At 43.1% G+C, this 27,182-nt stretch overlaps 1 protein-coding gene across 2 annotated transcripts; it reads right to left on the reverse strand.

Annotated features, from left to right (window-relative positions):
- Positions 1 to 5,054: 5,054 nt before the first annotated feature.
- LOC103791320 (cyclin-Y-like protein 1B) lies at positions 5,055 to 27,137 on the reverse strand. 2 transcript variants are annotated; one of them, XM_054244589.2, is made up of 8 exons: positions 26,535 to 27,137; positions 22,626 to 22,726; positions 19,608 to 19,643; positions 17,499 to 17,550; positions 16,822 to 16,941; positions 12,658 to 12,824; positions 8,201 to 8,363; positions 5,055 to 6,683 (listed from the first exon to the last, which is right to left on the reverse strand). In XM_054244589.2, the coding sequence occupies exons 1-8, from the start codon at positions 26,901 to 26,903 to the stop codon at positions 6,570 to 6,572; spliced, it is 1,122 nt and encodes a 373-aa protein (XP_054100564.2). In that variant the 5' UTR covers positions 26,904 to 27,137; the 3' UTR covers positions 5,055 to 6,569. The 2 variants fall into 2 exon arrangements, with proteins under 2 accessions (XP_054100564.2, XP_078204517.1); XM_078348391.1 differs by lacking the exon at positions 19,608 to 19,643.
- Positions 27,138 to 27,182: the final 45 nt, after the last annotated feature.

The following is a 27,182-nucleotide window of genomic DNA, read 5'->3' on the forward strand; positions in this document are numbered from 1 at the left end:
TGAGCTGCATGGGCCCCACTGTGGTCAGTGAAGGGCAGGAGGCTGGATGGCCATGGCCACTCAGCCCAGTGGGAAGCTGGGCTCTCTCATCCCAGAGAATCAGAGAGGCCAGAAAAAGGCACTGAGGTGGCCTTCCAGGAAGTAGAAGGCTAGGAGGCCTCGCAGGGGACCCTGAACAGCTTTCAGGGCACCTGACAGGGCTGGCCTGTGCCAGCTTCCCTCACCTTCCTCCTCTTCACAGGACGACCCAGCAGCACGTGGCAGGTGGGTCTGAGGCTGCCAGTCACTCACCAGAGGCTGTGGGCACCTTCAATATGGCCCCTTTTAAAGCAGTGGTTCAAGCAGATCCTTGGGGGCAGCTTCCTCATTGTCTGCAGCTCCTCATTCCAGGCCCAGGTCTGCAGAGGAGCCAGGGAAGGAGACACGAGCTCCCCTATGCCTGAGACCTCCTCTAGGATGTTCCTTCTTCCACCTCCCTATGGACAGGCCCAGATGCCCTAATGAACAGCCCAGCATGGAGCCTACAGGAGAGTGTACAGAACCGTCCAGTGCCCAGGAGGGAAGTGGGTGCTGGGTGAGTGCAGGGCCAGGCCCCAGGTCCCTGTCCGGAAATGTGCTCTTTGCAGTCCAGCCTGAGGTGGAGGTGTCCTCTGTGCACACACAGTGTGCTCTCCCTGGGGACCATCCAGCTACACACCTGGAACAAGGTGGCCATTCTTCTGGACCTTGTTTCAGGCAGGAGATGGGGTAGCCTCCCCAGGCTCAGTGCCCTGCCATGGGCTCCTTCTACTCTGAGGCCCTCTTGCCCTTGGTTCTCTGTACCCTGTGACACTACCCTGAAGTCAGACAGAAGCAGATGGGTTCCTCTCCCAGGGTTGCTCTCTCCCATGTGGGCTGATGACTCCCTAGAGAGGAACTGAGGCAGCAGGGGCTGGGGACAGTTTTTTCAGGCGGAAGCGCTAGAGTTCCGTGGCCAGTTCATCCCCTTCCCCTGTGTGCATGAGACAGGCAGGGCAGAAGAGGCACACGCACCACCTTTTCTTCTGCATTCCTGCAAAGTGGATTCTGCAGGCCCAGCTGATCCGGTTGAGCAGCTCTGCTAGGGAAGGGCTTCAGAAGAGCTGCTGGTAGGTTTGGGGTTGTGATGAGAGGTCATGGATCTACAAAGAGGGGGTGGTCACTGAGTGGGTGGCTGAGTGTCTTCCCACAGACCCAGAACTGATTACATGTCAGAGGGTCATGGAAGGCTGGCAGGGACCCACTGATTCAGGTGAAAGCCCTGTGTGTGTTTGATGATTCAGGCTTGCCAGTCCTCAGCCATGATCACAAAGAAGCACATGAGGTCCCCATGCCTCTTGTGGTCCCCAGAAGGTAGGTTCCGGCTGCTTATGGTGAGCACTTTCAGACACTGCAAGGTATGCAGGAATGGCCACGTGTGAATGCACTGTGCCTCCTGGAGTGTGGCCCTCTGCCCCACCAAAGAGCCTCTTCCTTGCTCCTCCAGGGAGTCCCACCTTCCAGTCATAGATCTAGGACTGCAGGGGACACCATGGCTGCTCCTGGCTCCCTGGAAGGATGTGCTCAGGTGGTGTGCCTCTTGAGGGGGTTCATCTTCAAGCCCTTCTGAGGGCCCCACAGCCGCTGGTCAGCACAAGGAAAGGAAGTCCAGGGCAAGTTGTCTCTCTTCCCAGATGTGGTCCTGGTCTGGGTGCCTCCCCAAACCCCTCCAGTGGGAAGGCCTATTTCTCACCCACCCCAACCAGTTCCTGACACCCATGCTCTCTGCACTTCTGCACAATTCCCAGCCCCAGTGCCTCATGCACCTCCCAGGTCAGCCCCAGTGAAAATGCTCAGGAAGGACAAGGGGCTACCCTCGGCCCTGTTGGAGGCATCTGATGGGTCTGGGGCCGTGCTCTTGCGCAGGTTTCCACTCTGGTTCACATGTATTTGGCCTCACACACTGTATAGGGCTCTGTCGGGGGCAGGTTCCCAGGGCCCTGCATTCTGGAACAACCCACCTAGCACAGAGCAGAGTGTTATGCAGTGGTTTAATTTTGCAGTTGTGTTATCCTGTGTGATTAAATTTTCAGCTTTACACTTTCATTTTCAAATTCCACTATGAATGAACACTAGAATTCTGGTACACACACACACACACACACACACACACACACACACACACCTGCCTGCTGGCTAGCAGGGATCCTGGTTAGCAAAGAACTGTCTCCCAAACGTCTCTAGAGGACACCCAGGTATTGGGGGGGCCGGCAAGACCACCTCCTCTGAGTGAGCCCCTGTCTCAGGTGGACAGGGCCGTCAGAGCTTCAGGGCCTTCACAAGCTCGCCCTGCTCTCCTGGGGCAGCCCTCATGCAGGGGTGGCCTGAGGATTTCCCAGGGTCCCCAACTTGAACACTGCCCCTCCGTATGTTTCATGAGATTTTGAATGGCAGACATTTAGGGGGAGGAGAGAGGTTCTATGATCAGTGAATAGACATTTTCCATAGAAGATACACAATTTGCCAATTGGCTCAATTTCGTTCGTTGGTAAGAAAATACAAGTCAAACCGCAATTAATATTAATTGACACCCACTTAAATGGATATAGCAAAGATACAATGACAAATGTTAGAAAAGAAGTGAGGAATATGGAACTCACGTATGCTGCAAATGGGAGTGTAAATGTTGTAGCCACCTTGAAAACAAAACAAAACTAAACTAAACAAAAATGAGGCTATCCCTCAAAATGTTGCACATAAAATCACTAGAGGACACAGAAACTCTAACCCAAAGTCAGTATGCAGAAGAAATAAAATTCCTATAATTATAAAGACTCTTATATGAATGCTCATAACACGTGGTCTTGTCCATGCAATAGAACACTACTTGCCATCCAAGAGGAATGATGTAATGATACACGCTACCACAGAAGTGAAACCCAACATCATTAGGCTGAATGAAAGAACCAGACCCAAAAGACAACATAATTCATGATCCTGGGTATTAGACATTTTGATAATAGGCTCATGTATAGAGACATAAAATTGATTGTTGTCTAGATCTGACATGGCAAAGGAGAGTGAATGCAAAGTAGACCCCAGTAAAGCATTTTATAAAATAGACATATCAACATACACTAAGGTACTTTCGACTTTCAGAAACCCAACTCACAGACTGTAAAAATGAAATATATTTCTTGTCCAGTTCAAAGCATAATAAGGAAAAGGGAGGCAGCAAGCTAACAGGCACGTGTTTGGTTACTGACGTAGGGGTATTAATGGGCAGAAACCATGTGATTCATTTAACCAGGTCAGGAAAGCAAAGGAAATGATGTTAATTTGTTGGAGACTGCTGTGGCTCACAGAGTGTTAGGAATGTGACGCTGTACTCACAGCGTTGGGTATATCCCTTATCAAACACAGCTCAAAAGAGCCATCTCATAAAAAGGTCAGCAAGACCCTCTTTGGCCCAGTTGCCCATAGCTTTACAGTTGCCTGTCCCAGTCCTAAAACTACCTTCAGTTACTCATTCTAAACGCAAAGAAACAATGAAATCCAATATGAAACCCCATATTTCACGACTACCACATTCAATAATTTGCCTTTTTTTCTTTTCTTTTCTTTTTTCCCCAGCCCTCCGCAATATTTCTGTTTGTATCTCTACCTGGTGTGGCTGGTTCCGGAACAAGACTGTGTCAAAAGTAAAAAGAATCTCAGGAGCTCAGGCTGTGGGTCTGCGTTTGGTGTCAGGTGCCCTCCTTGGCCAGTGCAGGAGCTATGGGGCGGACTTGGTGCTCACAGGGTGTAGATGGCCCCTGACAGTCCCTGGAGCCTGGATGTCGCCCTGCACCAGGCTGCGATCCCCTCAGCACCAGCCCAGGGGGTCAGATCTGCAATGAATGCTGCATCTGGCAGAGAAGGAGCAGGGGGAGTGCCGGACCTACCCTCAGACCTGCACATTGCCAAGAAAATCCAATTCCAATTCCACAATAAAAGGATGCAGAGGTGCATAGCTCCATTTGTTCCTGCTGCCAGCCTTCAAGGGGTGGCCCATCTGTCCCCAAGAGCTCAAGGAGCCTCCCTGCCCAGGAGCCCCAGGGCTCTCCGAAGGGAGTTTGCCAAGCACCAACCAGGCAGTGGTGAGAAAGAAGCCAGTTTCATTTCCTTGCTCTAGGACCCAGGAAGTCCTGACCCTTGAAAACACCCCACCTGGGGTACCTGCGACCTCAGGAGCCCCAGGAATCCATCTCTCAGATGCCCTACAGGACGGCCCTGAAAGACAGGACCTGCTAAGGCCCCTTCCTTCCATCCCTGACCCCTGGGGGGGGGGGGGTCCCATTATTCCCCTGAGAGCTCCTGTAGGTTATTCCCACCCATTCTGCATTGACCTCCAGCCTTGGAGCACCCTCGCACTTTCCCTGCCCACGGGGACTCCACAATTATTTCCCTCCAAAGACCCCTCCCAAAAATGCCTCCTGGCATTAGTGATGCTGTCACACCTTGGTGACTGCCTAGGCCGCCCCCTTCCCTGAACCAAGCACCTCTGAGTCTCCATCGTGACTTCCCCAGGTCTAGGGCTTTACTGAGACTGCACAGTGACCCTGACACACAGGGCTTCCCTCCAGCACTCCCTCAGACATCCTGCCCTACAGGGCTTCCCTCTAGCACTCCCTCAGACATCCCGCCCACCCTACAGGGGAGATGAGGCTCCACCGCCCCTAAAACGCTGCTTTCTGGAGACCCTGCACAAGGCACCTCTGTCACACAGGGGTGACCCTATGAATCCCTCTCCAGATATCCTCGGGCCTTCCCCCAAGGGAGACACCACAGGCGGAGGACTCCCCTGGAGAGGATCCTCAGAAACCATTCTCAAAGCCACCATCACAACCAGAAAGACCTGAGGGAGAAACGTGGCCACGAAACCCATCTCCACATGCACACTCCTCCCAGTGGCAGCTCTAGCGACCACTCATGGTCGCCTCACCCCATGGTGACCTCAAGACACTCCCCCCAGGTTAAAGGGAAAAGAAAGGAAGAGTCCAGCAGAATTCCTGCAGGAGAATCCATTTTCCTTTATTCATTATGCATTGGAACTAAAGTGCAGGACACAAAGGGTTCTATAGAAAATTTCAAGTTCTTGGTATAGTTTCCCACGGAAATTAAAAAAATTAACAATGTTAGTGATAATACATAATAAACCCATCATAAGTACATTATCACTAGGTTTCAGCAATTCCCATTTTGCTGTTTAATTTCAACTATCAATTTCAAATATTCTAGGAGTTTTTTACATCAAATATAAGATACGATATCATTAATTATGGAAGAATGCAAGTAGCTATTATCTAACAAGTGAAGACAAAAGAGAAAATATCATTATCACATCTAATAAAAATTTTCATATTTAAAATAGATTTGTGTATTCACCAAAGAGTAGTCTCTACGACGACCGACGGCTTTGCATGAAATATTTTAACATGTTTCATCTAATATTTCATCTTCAGACACAAAATATCAATACATGAAAATATTCAATTATGTTTGGAGGAGGAAATCGCAAATCAACAGTGGGATATTCCAAAGCACTTTATTGTGAATGTAAATGCAAGAGGCCGGGCATGGTGACTCTCACCTGTAATCCCAGCACTTTGGGAGGCTTAGGCAGGCAGATCACGAGGTCAAGAGATCAAGACTATCCTGGCCACCATGATGAAACCCTGTCTCTACTAAGAATATATAAATTAGCTGGGTTGGTGGTTCATGCTTGTAGTCCCAGCTACTTGGGAGACTGAGGCAGGAGAGTCACTTGAACCTGGGAGGCAGAGGTTGCTGAGAGCTGAGATCCTGGCACTGCACTCCGGCCTGGCAACACAGCAAGATTCTGTGTTTTGGCATGACTATTATGGGCCTGGGGGAAGATGAGCTGATTTCATTGCTCCGTTTATAACCATGATGCGGGAGCCTCATTTCACATGCACAGATTCCCTCCAAAGACGAGATGAACAGGCCTGAGCCCCCATGGTACTCGGAGTAATGACAGCCTTGTCCCCATGCCATTCTCTCTTCCCACACTTGTTTCGGGCCATCACGCATTCAGTGCCTCAGTGGACAGAGATCCAAACCCAGGTACTCTCACAAATCTGGAGCCAATTCTAAAGTTTTTTGAATTCCAGCTCAGCTCAGACTGTCACCTGCTTGGGACTGTGGGACTGTGGACTCTGAACTGGGATGTGCTGTGTCCATGTGACAGTCTTCCTCCCCAAGAGTTGTTCAAGAAGGTGGTGCCCTAGGAATGCCATCTGGACTCAGTGGAACAAAAAGGGCAGGTAGCACCTGGCACCCACTGTTCATGCCACCATCACCCAGCTTCACAGTGTGGTTATTTGAAATCTCTGCTCTATGAAAATCCTAATCAACAACAACAACAGCAGCAACAACAACCACCACCATAAAATTTTAATAAAAACATAAAAAAAGAAAATTTTAATTTTACTGGTCTTTCTCAGCAGAAGTGATATTTTGTAGTCCTTATAGTTGACAAGTCCCGGACCTTATAATGCTAATTTCTCTCTTTAAGATAAGATGGCATTAGTATGCCAAATACCGATGAAATCCATGCTGATGTTTCTTCTCATAGCAGCGACATCTTGATGCAAGTCTTTGTATTCACACGGCCGTGACATAGCCTAGGAAAGTCAATCAAAGAGAAAACAGGTACAATTTTTAAAAATGCTCCAACATTTTTTAAAAGGCATCATTGATGAGAAGCCACACATACAGATTCCTCTAGAGGGTTCCCTTGCAGCTGCTTTGGCTGAGGTTTACACTCAGGCCAGGTTCTGAGGATGCAACTCCCTGCCCATTCACTAAGGTCGTCTCCTATAAGAGCTATGAAAAGACCGCCAGAGCCAAGAGGAACTTACTTCATAGTTTTAAAATTGGGCTCATTGCTTGATGATACTGTCACATAAAAAATAAAATAGGGGTCCTAAAGATTTTGAGTATTGTGACAAGTTTGTAACAATATTGTCTGTAACCTGTGCACTTGTACCTTCAACATAATCAACATACGCTTGTGCCAATCAGCTTACTCAGTGATTCAAATTCTACCCAATCCTTAGTAGTTATTACACACTCCAAGCAGATTTTAATGAGGCAGGTGCGTGCTGGGCTGTTTTGGAACATCCAAGAAGTCTAATGATTGAAGCACCAAAAGGTGCTACTTTACTTGCACATTGTGGTAGATAAATGTATTATTCCAAAGTACCACCAAGACACCAGAGACCGTGCCAATTTTAAATGTGTCTATTTCAGTTGGAATTTTCCTGTATACTCACCAAGAGTCATAAGTCATAAATCTTATGTTTTCCCATGAAGCCATTTTCGTTAAAATCCCACGTCCTTCCTACACCTAGTACTTGAAACACTGGCACCTTATACGGTCTAAGCACAAGTCTCTCAGCCACTACTGCTTTGTCTAACTCCTGGGACTGCACTGAGATATATAAACTAGACAAGGACACAAAACTGCAAACTGCTTAAGTAAAAGACAGTCAAGAGCGGGAAGTACATTGTCTATTTAGATATAATTAGGAATACATCTGCATTTATTCACAAATGTTAAGTGAACGGGTACAGACTAAAAACAAAACCCATTAAGAACAGATTAAATTTAATTTAAAATATTCTGATTATGGTCAAAGCGGTGAGAATATCAATAATTTTTAAAAATATAGATCCTTGGCTGGGTGCAGTGGCTCATCCCTGTAATCCCAGCACTTTGGGAGGCCAAGGTGGGCAGATCATCTGAGGTCAGGAGTTCAAGACCAGCATGACCAACATGGAGAAATACTGTCTCTAATAAGAATACAAAATATCTGGGCATGGTGGTGCATGTACATAATCCCAGCTACTCAGGAGGCAAAGGTAGGGGAATCGCTTGGACCCAGGATGCGGAGGTTGGAATGAGCTGAGATCGCACCATTGCACTCCAGCCTGGGCAACAAGAGCAAAACTCCTTCTCATAAAATAATAATAATAATAATTCTTGTATAGACAAGAAATATGATGCCAAAGAAATAAGCACTTTGGTCTGTTAATTTTAAGGCTTTCATTTTCCTAATCACTACTTAATATGGTTTTGTCACAGATGTTGGCTTTTGTGGCTGATGGGAAACTCCACTAAGTGACTTCACAGCCTTACCTTCAATTTCTCTGCTTTATCTTTGTGAAGAAAGCGAAATAGAAAATACAGGTCATGGTCATATGCCAAGGCACGCAGGTCAAAGTAATATTTCGCATAAACACTGGCAGAAACACGAATATTAAACTCAAGTAGCTCCAAAAACCTCTTCTCCATCTTACTCCTGGGGGAGGAGAAATACAATAAAGCCAACACAGGGCAATTTTAGTCAACTGGGTTATCTTTAAAAATATCATTTTGAGCTACTAGGAAGCTCCAAATTCTGTTTTGAAACAAATAAAGGCTGACTGTTTGGGTCCGTACACTAATGTCCAAACAAGGCACGGCTGCTTGGGGTCTCTTCTGCATCCCAGCACCCCAAGTTTGGGAAGAAGGATAGGTAGAAGTCTCTTCTGCACTCCTGCTGCTGACCTGGGGCTTATTCTTCACAGTTCCCTTAGGGCAGCTGCACAACTCAGACTCCATGCTCATTCACAAACCCCACAATCACAATCAGATGACAGGAATGATGGGTACCATTTATTAGCTCTGAAGAAGCTCCCGGCATATTTACCAGGACAATAACAAGAAGGGACTTACTGAAGTAGAGAAGCACCAACGGGAAGATGGGGCACATCTCCATGGCAACAAATGGACCCATGGAGACCCACCCTATTACCTTGGAGGAAGAAAATCTCTAAGGCTACAAGGATTCATCCCAAATAAATACATAAGCAAGATACATTCCATGGCAAGAAGAATCCCCTTCCCTCTTCTCCAGCACACAAGGCTATGTCAAGGACACATAATGCAGGTTTCTGCTCACCTTAATATTATGAAGAGACTGGGGAATAACATTTACAATTTGAAAGGCAGAAGAGTCAAGGACAGACATTTTGGCTCGACTAAACTCATTTTATAATGTGATTTATAGTAGGGCCCTGGCCTTAACACATGCAGTGTTGCTCTTGAGTTGGGAATGCAACCCTGAAGAACTCAGCATCTGTCACCCCTGGACAGAACAGAATGTGGGGAGTTGGATGCAATGGGAGAGGAAAGGACTGGGAGCCGTCCTCTGCCTCATGGTTATCCATCTGCCCTCACTAAGGCTAAATTAATACGTACACAGTTAGAGTCATTCTGGCTGCTTTCAGAGTAATCCCTGTAATGAGTTAATTGATTAAAAATGATCAATATCTGAACAATACATTTGGTTTCTTGATTTGAAAGTTTTAACATTTTACCCACTGGCAAAGTAAGCAAATGCTTGAAAGTGGAGGACAGCTAGACTACAAGTCAAGATGTGGGGATCTCATTTGCTGAACTGAAAACCCAACTGAACTTACTTCCAAAATTAATTTCCTGTTCACATATCCATAAGTCTATAGAAATGTAAATCAAACGATATTGAAATAGACAGCTAATCAGGACCTGACTTACTACAGGAATTAATGGCACTTCAAGGAATTAATGTATCTATTAATAGAGGTTTAATCACTGAAGAAAAGAATTCTGTGCACAGGCTATGCATCTTCTGGGATTTCCAGTTTTTCAAACAGCTAGATGATTGAATAGCAAACCCTTTATGACACAGCATTTCTGAATAGTGGCTACTCAGTTTAACTCTCTAGAAAGAAAATATATTCTAGGGAAACACCTAGGTGTTGGAAAGTTTTAAGAAAAATCTGATGGACAGCAGTTTTTTATCTGTTAAACTGACACTCAAAATGGGATCATTGCAAACAGTCAACAGCAGGGGGGTGAGACACATGGCTGTTAAACGCTTGGACGTAACGCCTTTCAGCTTCCCAAGACCATACACAGAAGCATCCTGTTCGGAGCATAGCTCCTGGTGTTTCTCTGTTCACACACACACAGCTCTGTTTGGAGCCGGTCTTCTTGGGGCTGGCTGGCCTCTGCCTCCACTGCTCCTGGAGCTCACTTCTGTGGAAACCTGCACATATCCCTGCATGCTCTCTGATCTTGTGACTAGAAATCAGAGCCCCAGCCAACTTAGCTGCAGGTTTTGAGAACAATTCAGCTGCCGAAATGGCAGAGCTAAGTGTTCATGATTACAAATTTGAAACCACCTTTGCAAAAATTGTAACTGAGAAAATTATGACAGTGAAAGAGGGTTGATCTGACTTCATCTCACTTCTAACCTCCAAGCTGTCCTTGTTCATTCCTCCGCAGAGACTGAACTGACTTTGGAAGGAAGTTAGTTTGTAGTTTAACTTTGAAACAAAGATGGTAACAACCCTTTCCTAAAACAAACCCCTTTCCCACCAGGGGACTAGATAGATGCCCTTTCCAGAACTAATAAATTAGCCACAAGATTAGAAATTGTGGCTTAGGAGTCGTGAGGCTGAAGGCTGCAAGAATTTGAACCTCCCCATATTGCTCCTGGGAATAACATCACTATTGTGAAACCTAAAATCAGTGCTTGAGATATTTTGCACACCCTGTACTGGGATCAGGTGGCAACACCCCAACAAATAAACGTGGCTCATCTGGTTTTATGGCCCCCACCCAGGAGCCAACTCAATGCAGGAGGACAGCTTCAACTCTTATGATTTCATCGCTGACCTGACCAATCAGCACTCCCCACTTTCTGACCCCCTACCCACCAAATTTTTCTTTTAAAAAACCATCCCAGAGTGTTCAGAAGGAATAATTTGAGTAATAGTAAAACTCTCATCTCCCGTACAGCTGTCTCTGCATGAATTCAACTCTTTCTCTATTGCAGTTATCCTGTATTGATAAATCAGCTTTGGCTAGGCAGCAGGCAAGGAGAAGTCAGGCAGTCACAAATCTTGCTTCCTTTGAGGGACCAGTTTGCAAATGGATGACTATGATTAAAGTCACTTTAGCATTTGCAACTTTCCAAGTACTTCCATTTGTTTCAAATTCATTTGCTGTCACACTCTTTGCTAAAATGGCTACCACAAATATCACAATGATCACTTGGTTTATACTATTAGCAAAGTGGTGGCAAAAATGTTTTTTTCATTTGTTTGTTTCTTAGAGAGAGTCTGGCTCCATCACCCAGGACTGGAGTGCAGTCACGTGATCACAGCTCACTACAGCCTAAACTTACCAGGCTCAGGTGATTCTCCCACGTCAGACTCCCAAGTAGCTGGGACTACTACAGGCACCTGCCAACACACTTGGCTAATTTAAAAAAGAATTTTTTTGTATGGACAGGCTTCACTGTGTTACCCAGCAGGTCTGAACTCCTGTGCTCAAGTGGTCCACTCACCTTGGCCTCCTGAAGGGCTGGGATTACAGGTATGAGCCACTGAGCTCAGGCGCCTAGTGGTTATTTTTGAATGTAGATATATACACACTGCAGTATATCTACAATATACACTGTATCTTCAATTGTAGACAAACACTGAGGTGATTCTGAATAATAGTCCTATCAGGAATCATGGGCAAAGATCACAAAACTAACTTGTGCCACTGCCTGGCATCATCTTTTCGGCTGCTGCTCAATGTAAACAAGAGCTGCTCCCTTGTCTTGCACCAGATGCAGCTGACACAGCTGTCCTCACTGTCCAGCAGGCGCCCAGGGCGGCTCTGGTGGAAATGCCCCCCTGCTCACCCTGCCTGCCTGCTTCAGAGCCCTTCACTTCACAGCAGTCACAAGGCCAAATTGGAAGGGAACCCTGGGGAAGCTATGTTTCAGTGCCATGTGGTGCATCTGGGAGGAACCCTATGACCCCACAAGGCTCCCTGCACTCTCATAAACAACTACTGGCCCCCAGCTTGCTTCTGTGAATGTCTGAGTACCCAGAGAGCCTGTGAGTGTGGTGGGCATGGGGTGATGCCCCAGAAATGTTTCTCACACTGCGGGAGGTGAACGCGGAAGCTTCTAACTCATCAGACCGATTTCCAAACACATGCAATGTTCCCAATGGGGAAGAGCCAGGGCACAGAAATCTGTAGCTATTTAATATCATATCTCAAGGTTCCTATAAAAACAGATCTTCAGATTAAAAGGGGAGACAAGGACCAGCAAAAGCAAATACACAATGGGTGACTTAGGTTAAAGCTGTAACTTCTGCGTAGTCCAGAGGCCTTAAGATCTTAACAGTGGCCAATTATTTCAAAGGCCAGATGTTTGCCCCTTAAAAGGTGACTGAAACTGGCAGGCGGCTTCTAAAAAGCTATAAAGATATTTACTGTACTGTGTCATTCTGACAGCACACTTGTAAGAGGTTTGCCAAAAAACAATCAGAGAAACACTTTTCAGTTTATCAGCCAGTTATTATAACAATAACACATCAAGACTTACCCATAAATGCTGGAAAATACAAACTGTTATACTAAAGCTGGATAGATTGAAGTCTGTGGTCTTATGCCTATTTCCTTTATCTGCACAATGAAACCTATAAAGATATTTCTTACAGTGATAACTTGGAGAGCAAATGAGGCATGGAAAATGATGACAGTTTGCCAAAACCTTAGAAACTCACATTGTCTCAACTGCAACATCCTTGGGATTCTGGCTGTTATCCACACTCCAGTGATGAAGATTTCCCCAAACCTTGGAGGCCAGAAGGATGGCTCCGTGGACAATTTTTTTCCAATTAGTAGGACAAAGATCGATGTTAGCATTAGTTAAAAGGCGTTCAATGTACACCTGCAAAATAGAGCACTTGTCTTTGATTTCAGTTCTGTTTCAGTGTGGTGATAAGAACATTTAAGAACGAAAGATTCTTCTGGTTTTGGCCAGAAAGTCAGTGCATTTTATTCTTATGTTCTGCAGAGACTTTGCTCAGACAAAGTGAGAGGCCAAGTCACACTCATAGTCAGATACCTCTGCAGCATACTCTGCCCATAGAAATTTCCACTCCAATTTCATTCACAGGGATGTGAGCATGAAGAAAGGCACCTTCAGCACCTTCACACTCATGAAAGGCAGCACAAACAGAGGCCTTGTGCAGATTGAGGTTGTTCAGGAAACACTACAGTGCCATCCGTGTGCAGCATCACACCTGGCTGGCAGGTAGAGAGGAATTTTCCAGATGTGCCATGCTCGAATGTGTAGCACCCAAGTCATACTGAGAACACTGCTGTCTTCTCCTTTTCACAACAACTAACCCGCTCTTGGGACACAGGCTTAGGAACTGCTGGTCAAGAGTGCCTCCCAGTGCCTGCCAGGCAGAGAGCATGACAAGGGCAGGTCTCTTGCTGAGAAACAGTCCCTGTATTCAGTGCCTTGATGAGGAATGCATGTGAATGAATGGAGAGTCCTGCTCACAGCCCCTATTCTCCATGTCTCCACAGTCACTTCATGAAAACTTATTTCCTGTCTTACAGTATCTGCATTCAGTCAATTCTGTGGGTTTGAAGGCAGAGAGAGCTGCCAGCCTCTGAATCCTTGGGGTGCCTCTAAACCTGTCAAGCAGTTTGTGAGATAATCTCAGAAAGTATTTCCGAAAGTATTCTCTATCTATCCAATCTCTATTCTATAAAGAACTGGGTGAGGGACCAGCTGAGTGAAGGTTACAGAGATAAGCTGTGAGGTGTTGCTTCCTCAGAGGGTGCTCTGTAGAAGAGTATGACTCTATGCTACTTGAAGTCTTTGTATCAAGGTGAAAGGAAAACAGTTCATTTTAAGAGAGTTCATTTATTGTCCAAACATTATCAGATTGGCAGCTCAGATCTGGCAATGTTCTCCAAAGTCAACTGTGTTTTCCAAATCACATGGCCCATGAACATGACATGTTCTTATGAGAGATGCTGCTCCCTTTCTCCAAAACTCTCCACTGTCGGGTATCCAAGGAATAACCCTCCCTCCCAGGGTTCAACTCCACAGGACTCATTAGAAAGCACTGACACAGCACTGGCAAGCCCTCAACTTCCTGTCACCTTTACTGGTAAGCCAGTGACCTTCTGACACTCATCGATACCACTTGCCCTCCTGGGTCAGTGAGAAAGTTCCTCTTTTAACACCGACTCTTCTGTCAGCCTGATGGATCCTATCCCAGTTTTGTAGAACACTGTTCCCCAAATCACCTCTTCTTGAAGATTTCTCTCTCTCTGCCAGATTTTCCCCAATACAAATGTGTTGCCTGTTCCAATCCTGCTCCCCACAGCTCCCCCAGGACATCCTCTCATTTGCTCACAGTGTCATGCCCTGGTGCCAGCTCCTCACCTCCCATCTCTCCTTAACCACCCCCCACCCCCATCACTCACCTGAGACTCCTCCTGCCAAGGTCCCTGGAGCCTTCACACCCACAGACCAGAGCCCTTCACCCCAAGGATCCACTCCCCAACCTGGCCCAAATCTTGTCCAGAAAATTGCCATTGGCCTAGCTCCTGGGAACTAATACTTACATGTGAGTTACCCTCCTCCAATCCGTGTGCAATCCCTCTTTGGCTACCTTCATTGGTAGGCTGCTTCAGATTCTGGGCTGCCATGTGTCACAGCTCACCTGTAACAGCCTAGTTGCTTCTTAGTCCTCTTCTCTGCCCCAACGCTCCTCCCAACTATGGTCTACTCTCCCTAAAGCAGTTGGGATAACCTCTAAATTAAGAACATTGCACTCCCCTGCTCAAGATCTACCATTACTCCCCGCTTCAAACTGGAATAAGACCTTAACTTTGTCCCCTGGTCTGCAAGCCAAAGGGCTCTGTGAGCTCTGGCACCACCTGTGCGGCCTCATCTTTTCCATTCTTTCCTTCATTTCTCTCACAGGCGGGCTCCCTGCTGTTTGTTCCTTGAACACATGTGAAATGTGTTCCTGTCTCAGTGTTGGCACTCATCCCACTGCCTGTATGCCAGCTCTCCTTATCATCCTCACTTTATAGTCAGGTCACTGCTCAGATGCGACCTCTCTAGAAAGGCTCTTCCTGATCATTCTATCAGAAACAGCGAGCCCCTCCCGTCACTCTCTCTGTATTCTGCTTTGTCATTTTGCTATTTGCCATTACCTAAAAAAAGAAATGCTTTCCTCTTTAAAACAAATGCCTCATAAAGACAAGGACTGTGCTCGACCTGTCCTCTTCTCTACCACAGCACTTAGAAGAGTGGCACAGGGTTGGCATCCCAGTAGTGTTTATGGAATGGGCACCTTCTTGGCAGCATGTAGCACTGTGACCACAGCCTTTCCTATTGTGAACCCTTTGTTCTTATCATTTTTTCCTGCTCTTCCTCTTCCCACTCTGGCCACTTTACTGGGGGTTTGTCACTTATATGCTGGTAGTCTTTACAGAGCTGTCTTTTGTCCATCTTCTCTTTTTTTTCCTTTTCCTGAGTAGCTGGGACTATAGGTGTGTCCCACCATGTCTGGCTTGTCCACTTTCATTTAAACACTTTCTTTGCATTTGAGCAGCTACTCGTTTTTCTTTTCCAGAGTTTTGCTATTGTTGTGCAGGCTGGAGGGCAGTGGTGCAATCTTGGCTCAGTGCAACCTCTGCCTCCCAGGTTCCAAAGATTCTCTTGCCTCAGCCTCCCAAGTAGCTGGGATTACAGGTGTCTACCACCATGCCCAGGTAACTTTTTGTATTTTTTAGAAGAGACAAGGTTTCACCATGTTTGCCAGGCTGACCTTGAACTCCTGACCTCAGGTGATTTACCTGACTTGGTCTCCCAAAGAGCTGGGATTACAGGCATGAGCCATTGTGCCTCGCCTTGAGCAGCTACTCCTACTCTTCATTCCTCACCTCCAGCTCTGACTCATGTTTCAGTCCCATAGATCAAAATGATGACTGTGCTGTTCAGATTCATGCTCCAGTTCCATAGATTCAAATAATGACTGCACACGTCATTCTGCTATCTCACAGGCACACCAAATTTAGCCTGTATACAGTGAACTCCCCCTTCTTCCAATCCAGCTTTCCCTCCTGCATCAGCTCTCTCTCTCTACATCGGGAAGTACCACTCCTGCTTCCCTCCAGCATGTGCTGAGCATTCCCAATAGCTGCAGCTCCAGGAAATGGCCTGCATCTAATCCAGTGCTCACGGAGAGGTATCTATGCAGGTACCCAGCAGAAGCCTTCGCCTCTAAGCTCTAGCTGGATGCTAAAGGAGAGGGTACTGCTCTAAGTGTCCTTTCTCTCCAGGCCGTGTGGTTGACATTCCTCTACAGGTTAGTGTGGGGAGGGCTCAAACAATCCCAGCCATCTGAACAGGACTTTATATTCAGAATGAGTCTCACCACAGGAATTCTGTGAGAACCATGTAGCAGTAAGGACACAGCTGTGGCTTGGCAGGCTAACTAGCAAAGCCCATGTCCAAGTCTTACTGGTTCCACATTCCTGGGCAATTTCCTGAGCAGGCACAAGAGGTCACCAGGAACAACAAAGCATTCAGAGGAGCAGCTCCAGGTCAGAACTGTGGGGAAATACAGCCTGGAACTCAGCTTAGACCTACATGGGAATCTGTTGAGGGAGAAAGCAGAAGTCTCTCCCGCTGCTTTTAGTAGCAATTATTCTGTGATAAGAAAAGCAATGGCATCATTTTAAAACACGACAATGATTAAACTCTAATATGTGTATTTACTTTGCTTGCATAGGTTTCTCTTAAAAGATCTGATGATAAATTTAGGAACTGACTTTTATTTAGAAACATGGCCATACGCTGTGTAGGAGACCAGTTATTAAAGATGCTTTATAGATAAGAAATAGCTTACCAATGCTACGATCGCACATGGAGCTGTTAGTTCTGCGACTGCAAAAATATTCCAGAAATAACTGAAAATGCAGTTGTGTGTGGGATCGTCCTCAAAGGATTTCCCTGGAATCTTTTCTTGCTGAAAGAAGAAAAAAGGCAATATAAATATTCATTCAAGAAAACTTCCTAAGTACTCAAGATGGGAATGTTCAAATTTGTGCCCACGTGTCCCTTGCAATAATTTTGCTGGGATAAAATGTCTTTTAGTTCTAAAAATATAAACAGTAGGATCTTAAAATATTTTTTGTTTTCTGTAAACATAGGTGCTAAGGTAGCCCTGTGGCTATGAAGAAGGAAGTTTTTAAGTATTGATTTAAATTTAAATTGTTTTCTAATTCTATTCACAGAGTTGTGTTAGGACTACTTACAAATATTTATATTGTTTGCTGCTATAAAAATTATCTTTTAAAATGACACATTTTGTTATTTGGATGGTATGTTTATTCTCCTTAGTGCACAAATTAAACAAAGCTGTAAGTCAGCTCTTACTACAGTGTGTCCAATTTACAACACTCCTTACATAAGATGATTAGACACAACTTAGCGAAGACTTAATGGTGGATGATTTTGACTTCATCGTGAAATAAACACAACTCTGTAAGACATAAACAGAACCTCAGAGAAAGTGACACTTACTGAAAGTGGATGTATTGGCTCATCAAAAATAGCCAGGGATCTATTTGCATATCTATAAAAGAAGAATGTACATTTAAGAAATTAATTCAGAAATTGTTAATATCTTAGTAAAGTATCTGCTGGGAGTAGGGCATGGAGGGTGGAGGGAAATACTTCTTGTTTGCTTTGGTGAAATTTGTTCACCAAAACAGTTGTTGCCAATTTTTCTCCTGGATCCTGGCCTTCAGAGGGTTTCTTGACCTCTTTTTCGTCAGCACATCACGTTCTGAACTGGGAAGTCTTTTCTACATTGATGAGTCAGACTTGCCTTTATATACTGACCCCCGCTGACAGGCAATGGTAATAAGCTATATCTAGTTTTACTCCTCTAACCTCATGGTGGAACACAAGAACATTTGAGAAAGCAGTAGTTGTTGGCAATAAAGATTTTAGAACTTTTTAGAATCAATTAAGATTTCCCAAATCTTTCTTTATTATACTTCATGTTTGCTGAAGTAGTTTGAGTTACAGACTTAATTGCCTTTTTATTTTAAAAGAGGCCAGTCTTTAATGAACTTTAAAAACTAACACATTATGTGATCATTTAGGAAACCAGTGGTTCTCCCAATGTGGTTTGTGGACCCCTGAGATTCTCTAGGAGACCCATGATGTCAAAACTGGTTGTTGTTGTTGTTGTTGTTGTTGTTATAGGGTATTGCTCTTTCACCCAGGATGGGGCACAGTGGTACCAACCTGACTCACTGCAGGGTTGACTCTGTGGGCTCAAGCAATCCTCCTGCCTCAGCCTCCCAAGTAGCTGGGACAAAATGTCCACACCACCATGCCCAGATGACCTTTTTTTTTTGATAGATGGGGTCTTGCTACATTGCCCAGGCTGGTCTCAAACACCTGATTCAAAGTAATTCTCCCAACTTGGCCTCCCAAAGTGCTGGGATTACAGGTGTCAACCACCATGTATGGCCCAAACTGTTCTCACAAAAATACTAATTCAACCTGAGAAGCTGATTGGAAATAAAACACACAAATAATTTATTACTTTTTTAAAGTATTAAGACATTGATTGCTTTCTCCCTGTTCAACACTTGTAATGACTGTTTAAAAGCAAAAGTGGGTAAAACTGATGGCTTCTCAGTATGAATAAGGGCAGTGGTACCAAATTATACGAGTATTCATTCCACTCGTCACTGCCCCTTGCAGTTTTTATTAAAGTAGCATGTTTCACAGAAGAATGTCCTTGATGAAACAGTAAAAATTAATGGTGGTATTAAACCTTAACCTCTCATCTTAGTATTCTAAGTAGAAAGCTCACATAAAGCGCTTCTGCATACTGAAGTATGGTCATGTTAAAGAAACGCACTTATGATTCAATTGTGAGCTGAACAAGCCAATTTTTCACCGAACACCATTTTTATCTGAAAGTATGACTGACTATTATCCATAAAATTAAGTCAAGTGAGTCTGTCATTTCAAGGAAAATAACAAGTATTTGTCTGTAATAAAGCTGAAACTTTCAAGCTAAAAATCAGGACTTTGAAAACTCATGCCTACTACTATGAGCTTGACAGCATCTCCATATTTGAAGACATTTTTATAATGGTGGTGATGCTAATGAAAGTGAGTTTTTGACACTATAAATAAACCAAGCAGCCAATGCATAATATTGTAAAAGCCAGTAAGGGGAAAGATCTATTTATTGTACAAGAAAGATCAGTGACTATTAGTGAATGAATTCATTGATATGTACAATCCCGCTATAACTATTTTAATCAGTTAGCACTTCTGGAGTTTTGGTGGGGTTAAAGAATACCCACAGTTACCTGAAAGCTTTAAAAATATGCCTTTTTCCTACTATATATTTGTGTGAGGCTAGGGCATCTTTTTACTGCTTCTTTAGAAATAAATTGCAAACAAAGACATAAACAAATATACTTTGGAACCCTTAATAATTTAAAAGAGTCTTATGGACCAAAAAACCCACAAATGATTCACTGTAACACTGCAAAATAAGCACTCTACAGCTTATAATGTCTAGAGTTATGACCTGACAGCATGTTTCGTATGACACAAAGTGATGAGCTGGAATAACAAGACAGGTTTCAAAGAGCTCACCTGTGCTTTATGTTGTAATATATTGCCAAAGTCACACTGTGGAGGGAAAAAAAAATTGTAAGAACTGATTTTATCATTTGTTAGGGGTGAAGATATATTTCTACAGGCGGTGGGAGGGTATCCTCTCAGTGGCCCTGAAATCCTCTATTCAAAATAGCACCATATGAGCACTTTCCTCTTGTTTAGTCCTCTGGCCTTACAGCAAAAATAGGAGATCCAAAATGCTAGGCAATATGCTGTTAGAAGACTTGTGTCTGCAGATGGTTATTATGTGTAAATAATGACATATTTTCCCTGTCATTTGCTCTTCTGCCCATAGAACCTTTCATTCTGTGCAAGTTACTTATATCTATGTGTACATATGCTTACATTTAGGCCAGACAGTAGTGTTTTGCCTTTTAAGTTGCTAGGCCCTGCATTTCGGCTGATTTAGTTTACCATCACCTACTCACCCATTTGTCATTATTTCCCTAAAAGCACAGGCTAAATGTGCTTTATACCAAATAAACTAATTTAAAATCACCTATGCATGATTAGCAGAAAATTTATTAGTAAACATTATAATGCATCCCCAAATCGATGACACTTGTAGCTCTCCTAAAATAAACAGTACTAAACACACAGTGTAACACCACATCATACAATATTAATGACATGTACTTCCACATTAGTTTAAACAAAATATGAATGAACAAATACAACTCTTCAGATGTATGTTACTGTGTTCCAAAGTCATCCACAGATGTTGTGTGTCAGGAAACAGCGGCTTCTCTTTGATAAGTTCTGTCCTTCCATTCACCCTCAACATTTAAAATGAGGCTCAGAAAAATTTGAGAAGGCAAATTGGAGTTGGAAAAAGTAGGCCTTACAACATTATTAGCATCTAAGATAGATATTTCTATAGTGCTTCCAACAGTTTCATCTCCAAATTTTAAGATCACAGAATTTGAAGTTACATGCTGAAAAGGACAACGGAACCTCACGTGACACTCCATGCACCACCCATTTTACAATTAAGAGAACCAAGGCTTAAAACTGATTTGCCCAAGGTCCCTGATCAGTGTTCCTGTGAACTGCAGGTGTTCATAAAACACTATGGTGTGGTATAAATTGAAGCATATGCACACATAGATAGAAATGACTAGCACAGATGAAAGGCTTTATGGGTAGAAAGAAGAGCAAATAACAGGGAAAACACGTAATTTTTATATTAGAACCATCACTTTTTCACAAAAAGGAAGCAGCAGCTTCCACATTTGCTGCACACTGGATCACCCGGGGAGCTTTAAACAGGGCCTCAATGTCAACTGGAAACATTCTGATTTAATTGGTGTTGGGTGTGCTTTAGGCATCAGGGTTGTTGGTAAAGTTCCCCAGGTGATTCCAATGTGCAGCAAAGTTTGGGAATGACTGAATTAGGGCTAAGATCAGAATCATCTGGGATGCTTTTACCCATATAATGATGTCTCACATACTTCCCCATTTTCCTAATAGGCTTGTGAGTGCCCAGAGATGGAGGGAAGGTGGAGCTGGGAAGGTGCATGTGTTTGCAGACATATATTTTGAAGAAATAGTATAAATGATTCTACTATGGCTCACTTCTTCCATTGAGAACAACGCTCTACTAACCGTGAAATACATTTCTCAAAATCTTTCCTAAAAGCCAATTTGCTATGTTATGTTGCTATGTTATGTTGTAAACCTTTATTTCATCAAAAGCAAATATACCAAATAATCCCTTCTAAAACTGGAGAGTAAATTAAACTTACTCTGCTTCAAAAATAGACTTTTAGTCCAGGCATGGTAGCTTATGCCTGTAATCACAGCATTTTGGGAGGCCGACTTGGGTGTATTGCTTGAGCCCAGGAGTTTGAATCCAGCCTGGCCAACACAGCAAAACCCCTTCTCCAAAAAAGAAAATATATGTATTCCATTTTTTTAAAAAACTTGTAAAATTTAGACTACACTGGAAGAAAAAGTGGGACTTTTACTTGTTTGAACAAGGGAAGCTTAAAAACCACTTTTGAATTGCACATTGAAACATTAGAATCTTTTGAAATCAGAAGCCAGGGACTCTAGCCGAAAAAGGGTGGCTTTTTACTTAGGACTGAATACAAACATTGAGTGATGACAGCACAGAGGTCAAAGCGCAGGGTTTTAGACACAGGTGGAGCCCAGTTCTTGCTGAAACACAATTGGATCTCAACTATTGTTACACATGAGAGAGGAAAGTCACATTATTATGAGTATAAACCGTCAGTTTTGATTAAAGTAGAAGTTACTGACAAAATAGTTTAAAAATGAGTACATTAGAGACAAAATTAAGCTTGTAACTTAGTCATGTTTATAGACTGGAAAGCCAAGTTAGGGATAAGGAGATTAACATTCTGAGGTACCACTTGTCAAACTATTTTCTGAAAATCAACACTCATAATCGAAGGAGATGTTAATAATGTTTCCTGGACATCTCCATTGGAGCCGGCTTGGTTTACCAACTTGAACCCATCTTTCAAGGGTGTTTTGAAAGGGCATCTCTGATTGTGGCCTAAGAAGTGCTGGTGCATGATGGGAAAATTTAAATGCAGATACACTATGGTGCCACTGGAGGACAAGCTGTTCCTTCTTCCAATAATAGTTTCCAAAGTAGTGCCCATCGTCTTAGACCTATGGCCCATAAAGAACTAATAATTTTTCCTAGAAACATCCAATAAAAAGCACCTCTCCTGTCCATTAGGTTCAATACTGTCATAACATAAATGCATCAAATAAATAGCCATGCTTTTTCTGGTATTGCTTATTTGCTAACTGGCTTTCCCTTTTACCACGCAGTGTCTAAGATTAAAAGAGAAACAGAAAATCCATACTTAGTTCCTGAAAAATCCATATATCATTGACATCAACTTCTTCAGCTGCTTGCTGAAAAGGGCAACCAAATGGCTGAAATAACAGCAGATGGCCAGGATGCTTTTAGCATATGGGGGTCTGTCACTCAGCCCTTGGCAGCCCCGTTGTACTCACCTTTCTAATATGTGGCTGAGATCAGGCTTGCTGACTGTGCTGTTATCTAGCAATATGGCGGAACACGAGCTGTATTTTTCATCAAGATGCCTCGGAGGTAACTAAAGAGGAAGGAAGACAGAGAAAAATATCACAGTAGGCTGAACTTACAAAAGTGTGGGTTTTTTCCTTTTGTCAAAATGTCAAACAATAAAGCATCAAGGTATTTTTTATACCCATGACCTGCCTGAGTGTGGTATCATGTGCAGCTCTATGGGAAACTCATTGGAGGCTCTTAACTTTCACAGATGATGTTTGAAAAATGGGTTATAAAATGCTGCCCTTGATATGACACCGATCATCAAACCTAGCAAGCCTCTATTATAAATTCCCTTTATAAATAATGGGAAACATTTAAAATGGGATTTCATGTTTTTTCTTATGCAGTAAAAAGCACTGAGATTTTCTATTTCTGTTATTCATTAACTACAACAAAATGTCATACATAAATAATATTGACACAAGAGCATTTGATTGCAGTAAATGAAGACCTAATACAACTTTTACTAAGTTACTAATCCTAAGTGTGTGCATTCAAGAGAGAGTGCGATGGAACCAGTGTGTTAGAGTCAGAGGCTGTGTGTGCCAGAGCTGCTCAGTCACCAAACAAGTGAGGGGCCATCGGTCTCCCTGGGCCTGTTTCCTTGTGGGAGGATGGAAAAAGTACTGCTTTAAGACTCTCTCACATCCAAAAATCAGATGATGAAAACAACTTTGGGAATTTAACTTTCACTTCATGTTTCCATAAGACTGCTATTACACTACTCAAATGAGAACTTCTGAGAATACTCTGCATTCATTTCAAAAGTTAATTGATTTCATTCTTTAAGTTATTTGATGCACATTATGGCACATTCCTGCCTCACTCATGCTGCTCTCTGTTTGGAATATTTATTCCTTTCCCCCTTGTCCCAGCAAGCTTGACCTCATCCACTTTCTGGGATCCCTTTGCTTGCAGCCACACCACAAAACATTTCTTGTTTTGTGTACTCATCATTCTAATTCACTGCGTGTTACATGATACAACTGCCTGCAGAGCATCCCCCTCATGAGAAAATGAGCCTCTCCAGGGGACGGAGGACCCCTTCTCTCCTACCTGCAGCTGCTGAGCACAGACTGTGGGAGAAATTAAGGAGTTCAATAAGAGCTTGACAAATATTTAAATCAGTTACAATTTGGAAAGTAAATCTTCCTACAGATACCAATCAGTGAATATTCATCCACAGTGCTATCAGAGATATGACAGTGAACCTTTTGAGCCTGTAGAAAATAAACTATCTCTTAAACACTTTCAAAGTATCTATTCATTTGTTGAAAGTGCAATAGTCAATATGGAAGCTGCCTCAACTATGTTAAGTAAATGTTCCTCCTGGCCAGGCGAGGTGGTTTACTCCTGTAATCCCAGCACTTTGGGAGGCCGAGGTGAATGGATCACATGGTCAGGAGTTCAAGACCAGTCTGGACAAGATGATGAAACCCCATCTCTACTAAAAATACAAAAATTAGCCAGGCGTGGTGTTGGATGGCTGTAATCCCAGCTACTCAGGAGGCTAAGGCAGAGAACTGCTTGAATCCTGGAGGCAGAGGTTGCAGTGAGCTGAGACGGTGCCACTGCACTCCAGCCTGGGTGACAGAGCAGGACTCCAGCTCAAATTTTAAAAAAAGGGAGAGAGAGAGAGAGACAGAGAGAGAGAAAGGAAGTGCTCTTCCTTAAAAATAATCCCAGTAGCCAAATGCCAGTCACCAAATAGTTGAAAAGATCAACAGTATTATTTAAAACCACAAAATACCCATTATTGTAACTGGAAAAAAAAACTAACTCAGATGAGCCTTCCTTCCTCCTCTTAATATGCTTGTTTGCATCATGTTATCACACTCTTCCATCAGGGTCTTTCACAAACACATTAAAGACAGAACAGGTTTGGATCTACTAATAATGAGCTAATATAAAATAAAAAAGGCCGGGTAGGGTTGTTCATAAAACTACACTGCATTTAAACATTGCCAGTAGCCACTAATCAGAAATATCCATAGAGTCCAACAGCATTTTGCTGCTTCAGATGCTTTTTACTGCAAATTCACTTATTTCTTAACCAAAATCCAAGATGTTTTTGAACAATATTACTATTTGAAGAACCGAATTACCCTTTAAGATAGAAATGTTTTAACTCTAGCTAAACTCTTATGCTTCTTAAGCTATTCTGTTATAGTTTACATTAACAATGTGTGTGTGTCAATCGTCTCTAAAACAAATATGGCATAAAAAATAAAAATGGACTCATTCAGATACTTTCATTCAAAGGGAAAGAAGCTATCCCTTAAGGTCACTACTATAAGGGGTAATGCAGCGTGATACTTTAACATAACTAAAGTCAATTCTGAGGAAAATTCCATATACAAGAATAAAAATAACAGGAAAAATGCACCAAAACACAGACTAGTTGGTACAGCTTTAGGTGATATCTGTCCCCATTTTTTTAATTTAAAATTTCCTATTACTCACTGTGACCTCCACCTCCAAGTTCAAGCAAGTCTCCTGGCTCAGCCTCCCATGTAGCTGGGACTACAGGCGTGTGCCACCATGCCTAGCAAGTTTTTGTATTTTTAGTAGAGACGAGGTTTCACCATGTTGGCCAGGCTGGTCTCAAACTCCTGGCCTCAAGAGATCCATCTGCCTCAGCCTCCCAAAGTGCTGGGATTACAGGCATAAGCCACCATACATGGCCCTCAAGATAATTTTTTTCTCCCCACTTTTTTATAAGACATGTTTTAGATGTTTTTAAAATAATTTTTTTTTTTTGGAGGTTTCAGTGGGACGGGAGAATCACAAGGAATCAGGTGTTCAGAGGAATGTATTGAGTAGAGGTGAGGAACTAGGATGTTAAAAAGTAAAAAAAGGAGAGAAGGAGAGGAAGAAAGAGGAAGAAAAAGAGGGAGAGAGAACAGGAATATTGCTTCATTCTAAAAATGGGTATTAATAATGGCCGATCAATATTTTGTGTATTTAAAATGGAGAACTCTATAAATATTTATTGAGTTTACTTGTTCTGGATCTGAGTTGAAGTCCTGGATATCCTTATTAATTTTCTGTCTCATTGAGTCTAAATCTCGTTATGGGTCTTATGTATCTGGGTATTAAGATCTCTTATTGTTGCATTGATCCTTTTACCACTGTATCTTTGTTGCTTTGAAATCTATTTTATCAAATGTGAGAATTGCAACTCCTGCTTTTTGTTTATTTATTTATTTTTGCTCTCCATTTGGTTGGTAAATTTTTCTCCAACCCTTTGTTTTGAGTCTTTGTGTATCTTTGGATATATCGTTAGGTTTTGGCTGTATTTTTGATTGGGGGATTTAGTCGATTTAAATTTAGGGTTACTGCCATTTGATGTTAACTGGCTATTTTATCCATTCATTGATGTAAATTATTCTTTATGTTGATGCTCGTTACTTTTTGGTATATTTTTAGAAGGGCTTATACTGGTTGTTCCTTTCTATGTATAATGCTTCTTTCAGAAGTTCTTGTAAAGCAAGCCTGGTGGTAATAAAATCTCTGAGTACTTGCTTGTTCATAAAAGATTTTATTTTTCCTTCAATTGTGAAGCTTAATTTGGCAGGATATGAGATTCTAGGCTGAAAGTTCTGTTCTTTAAATATGTTGAATATTGGCCCCCACTCTCTTCTGGCTTGTAGGGTTTCCGCTGAGAGATCTGCTGTAAGTCTAATAGGCTTCCCTTTATGGGTAACCTGGCCTTTCTCTCTGGCTGCCCTTAGTATTTTCTCCTTCGTTTCAATCCTGGTGAATCTAATGATTATGTGCCTTGGGGTTGCTCTTCTTGAGGAATATCTTTGTGGTGTTCTCTGTATTACCTGGGGTTGAATAGTGTCCTGCTTTGCTAGATTGGGAAAATTTTCCTGGATAATATCCTGAAAAGTATTTTCCAGCTTGGATTCATTCTCTCCATCACATTCAGGTACACCAATCAAACGTAGATTGGGTCTTTTCACATAGTCCCATATTTCTTGGAGACTTTGCTCATTCCTTTTCATCCTTTTTTCTCTATTCTTGTCTTGTCGTTTTATTTCATTAAGTTGGTCTTTGACCTCTGATATCCTTTCTTCTGCTTGATCCATTCTGCCATTTAAACTTGTACATATTTCACTAAGTTCTCCTGTTGTATTTTTAAACTCTGTTAGTTCATTTATATTCCTCTCTATATTGTCTATTCTTTTCAGCATTTCGTCGTGAGAGATCCAAGATGGCTGATCACTAACAGCTCAGGATTGTAGCTCCCAGTGAAAGCTCAGAGAACGAGAAAATGCCACACTTTCAGATGAATTTTCGTTGCTCACAGACCAGCAGATTTCTAGTGGAGGAGCCCCACGGGTTGCCAGCGTGACTCTTGTGGCCAGCGCAGCAGTTTTGCTGGTGCCTTGGCACGGCAGCTCTTCATGCAGAGTAAACGGGACTGATTCCCCTACTGACCGGTATTTGGAGCTCCGGGAAGGCAGAGCCAC

Source organism: Callithrix jacchus, chromosome 14 (assembly GCF_049354715.1).
Source record: "Callithrix jacchus isolate 240 chromosome 14, calJac240_pri, whole genome shotgun sequence".
In the NCBI taxonomy this organism is placed as follows: domain Eukaryota; kingdom Metazoa; phylum Chordata; class Mammalia; order Primates; family Cebidae; genus Callithrix; species Callithrix jacchus.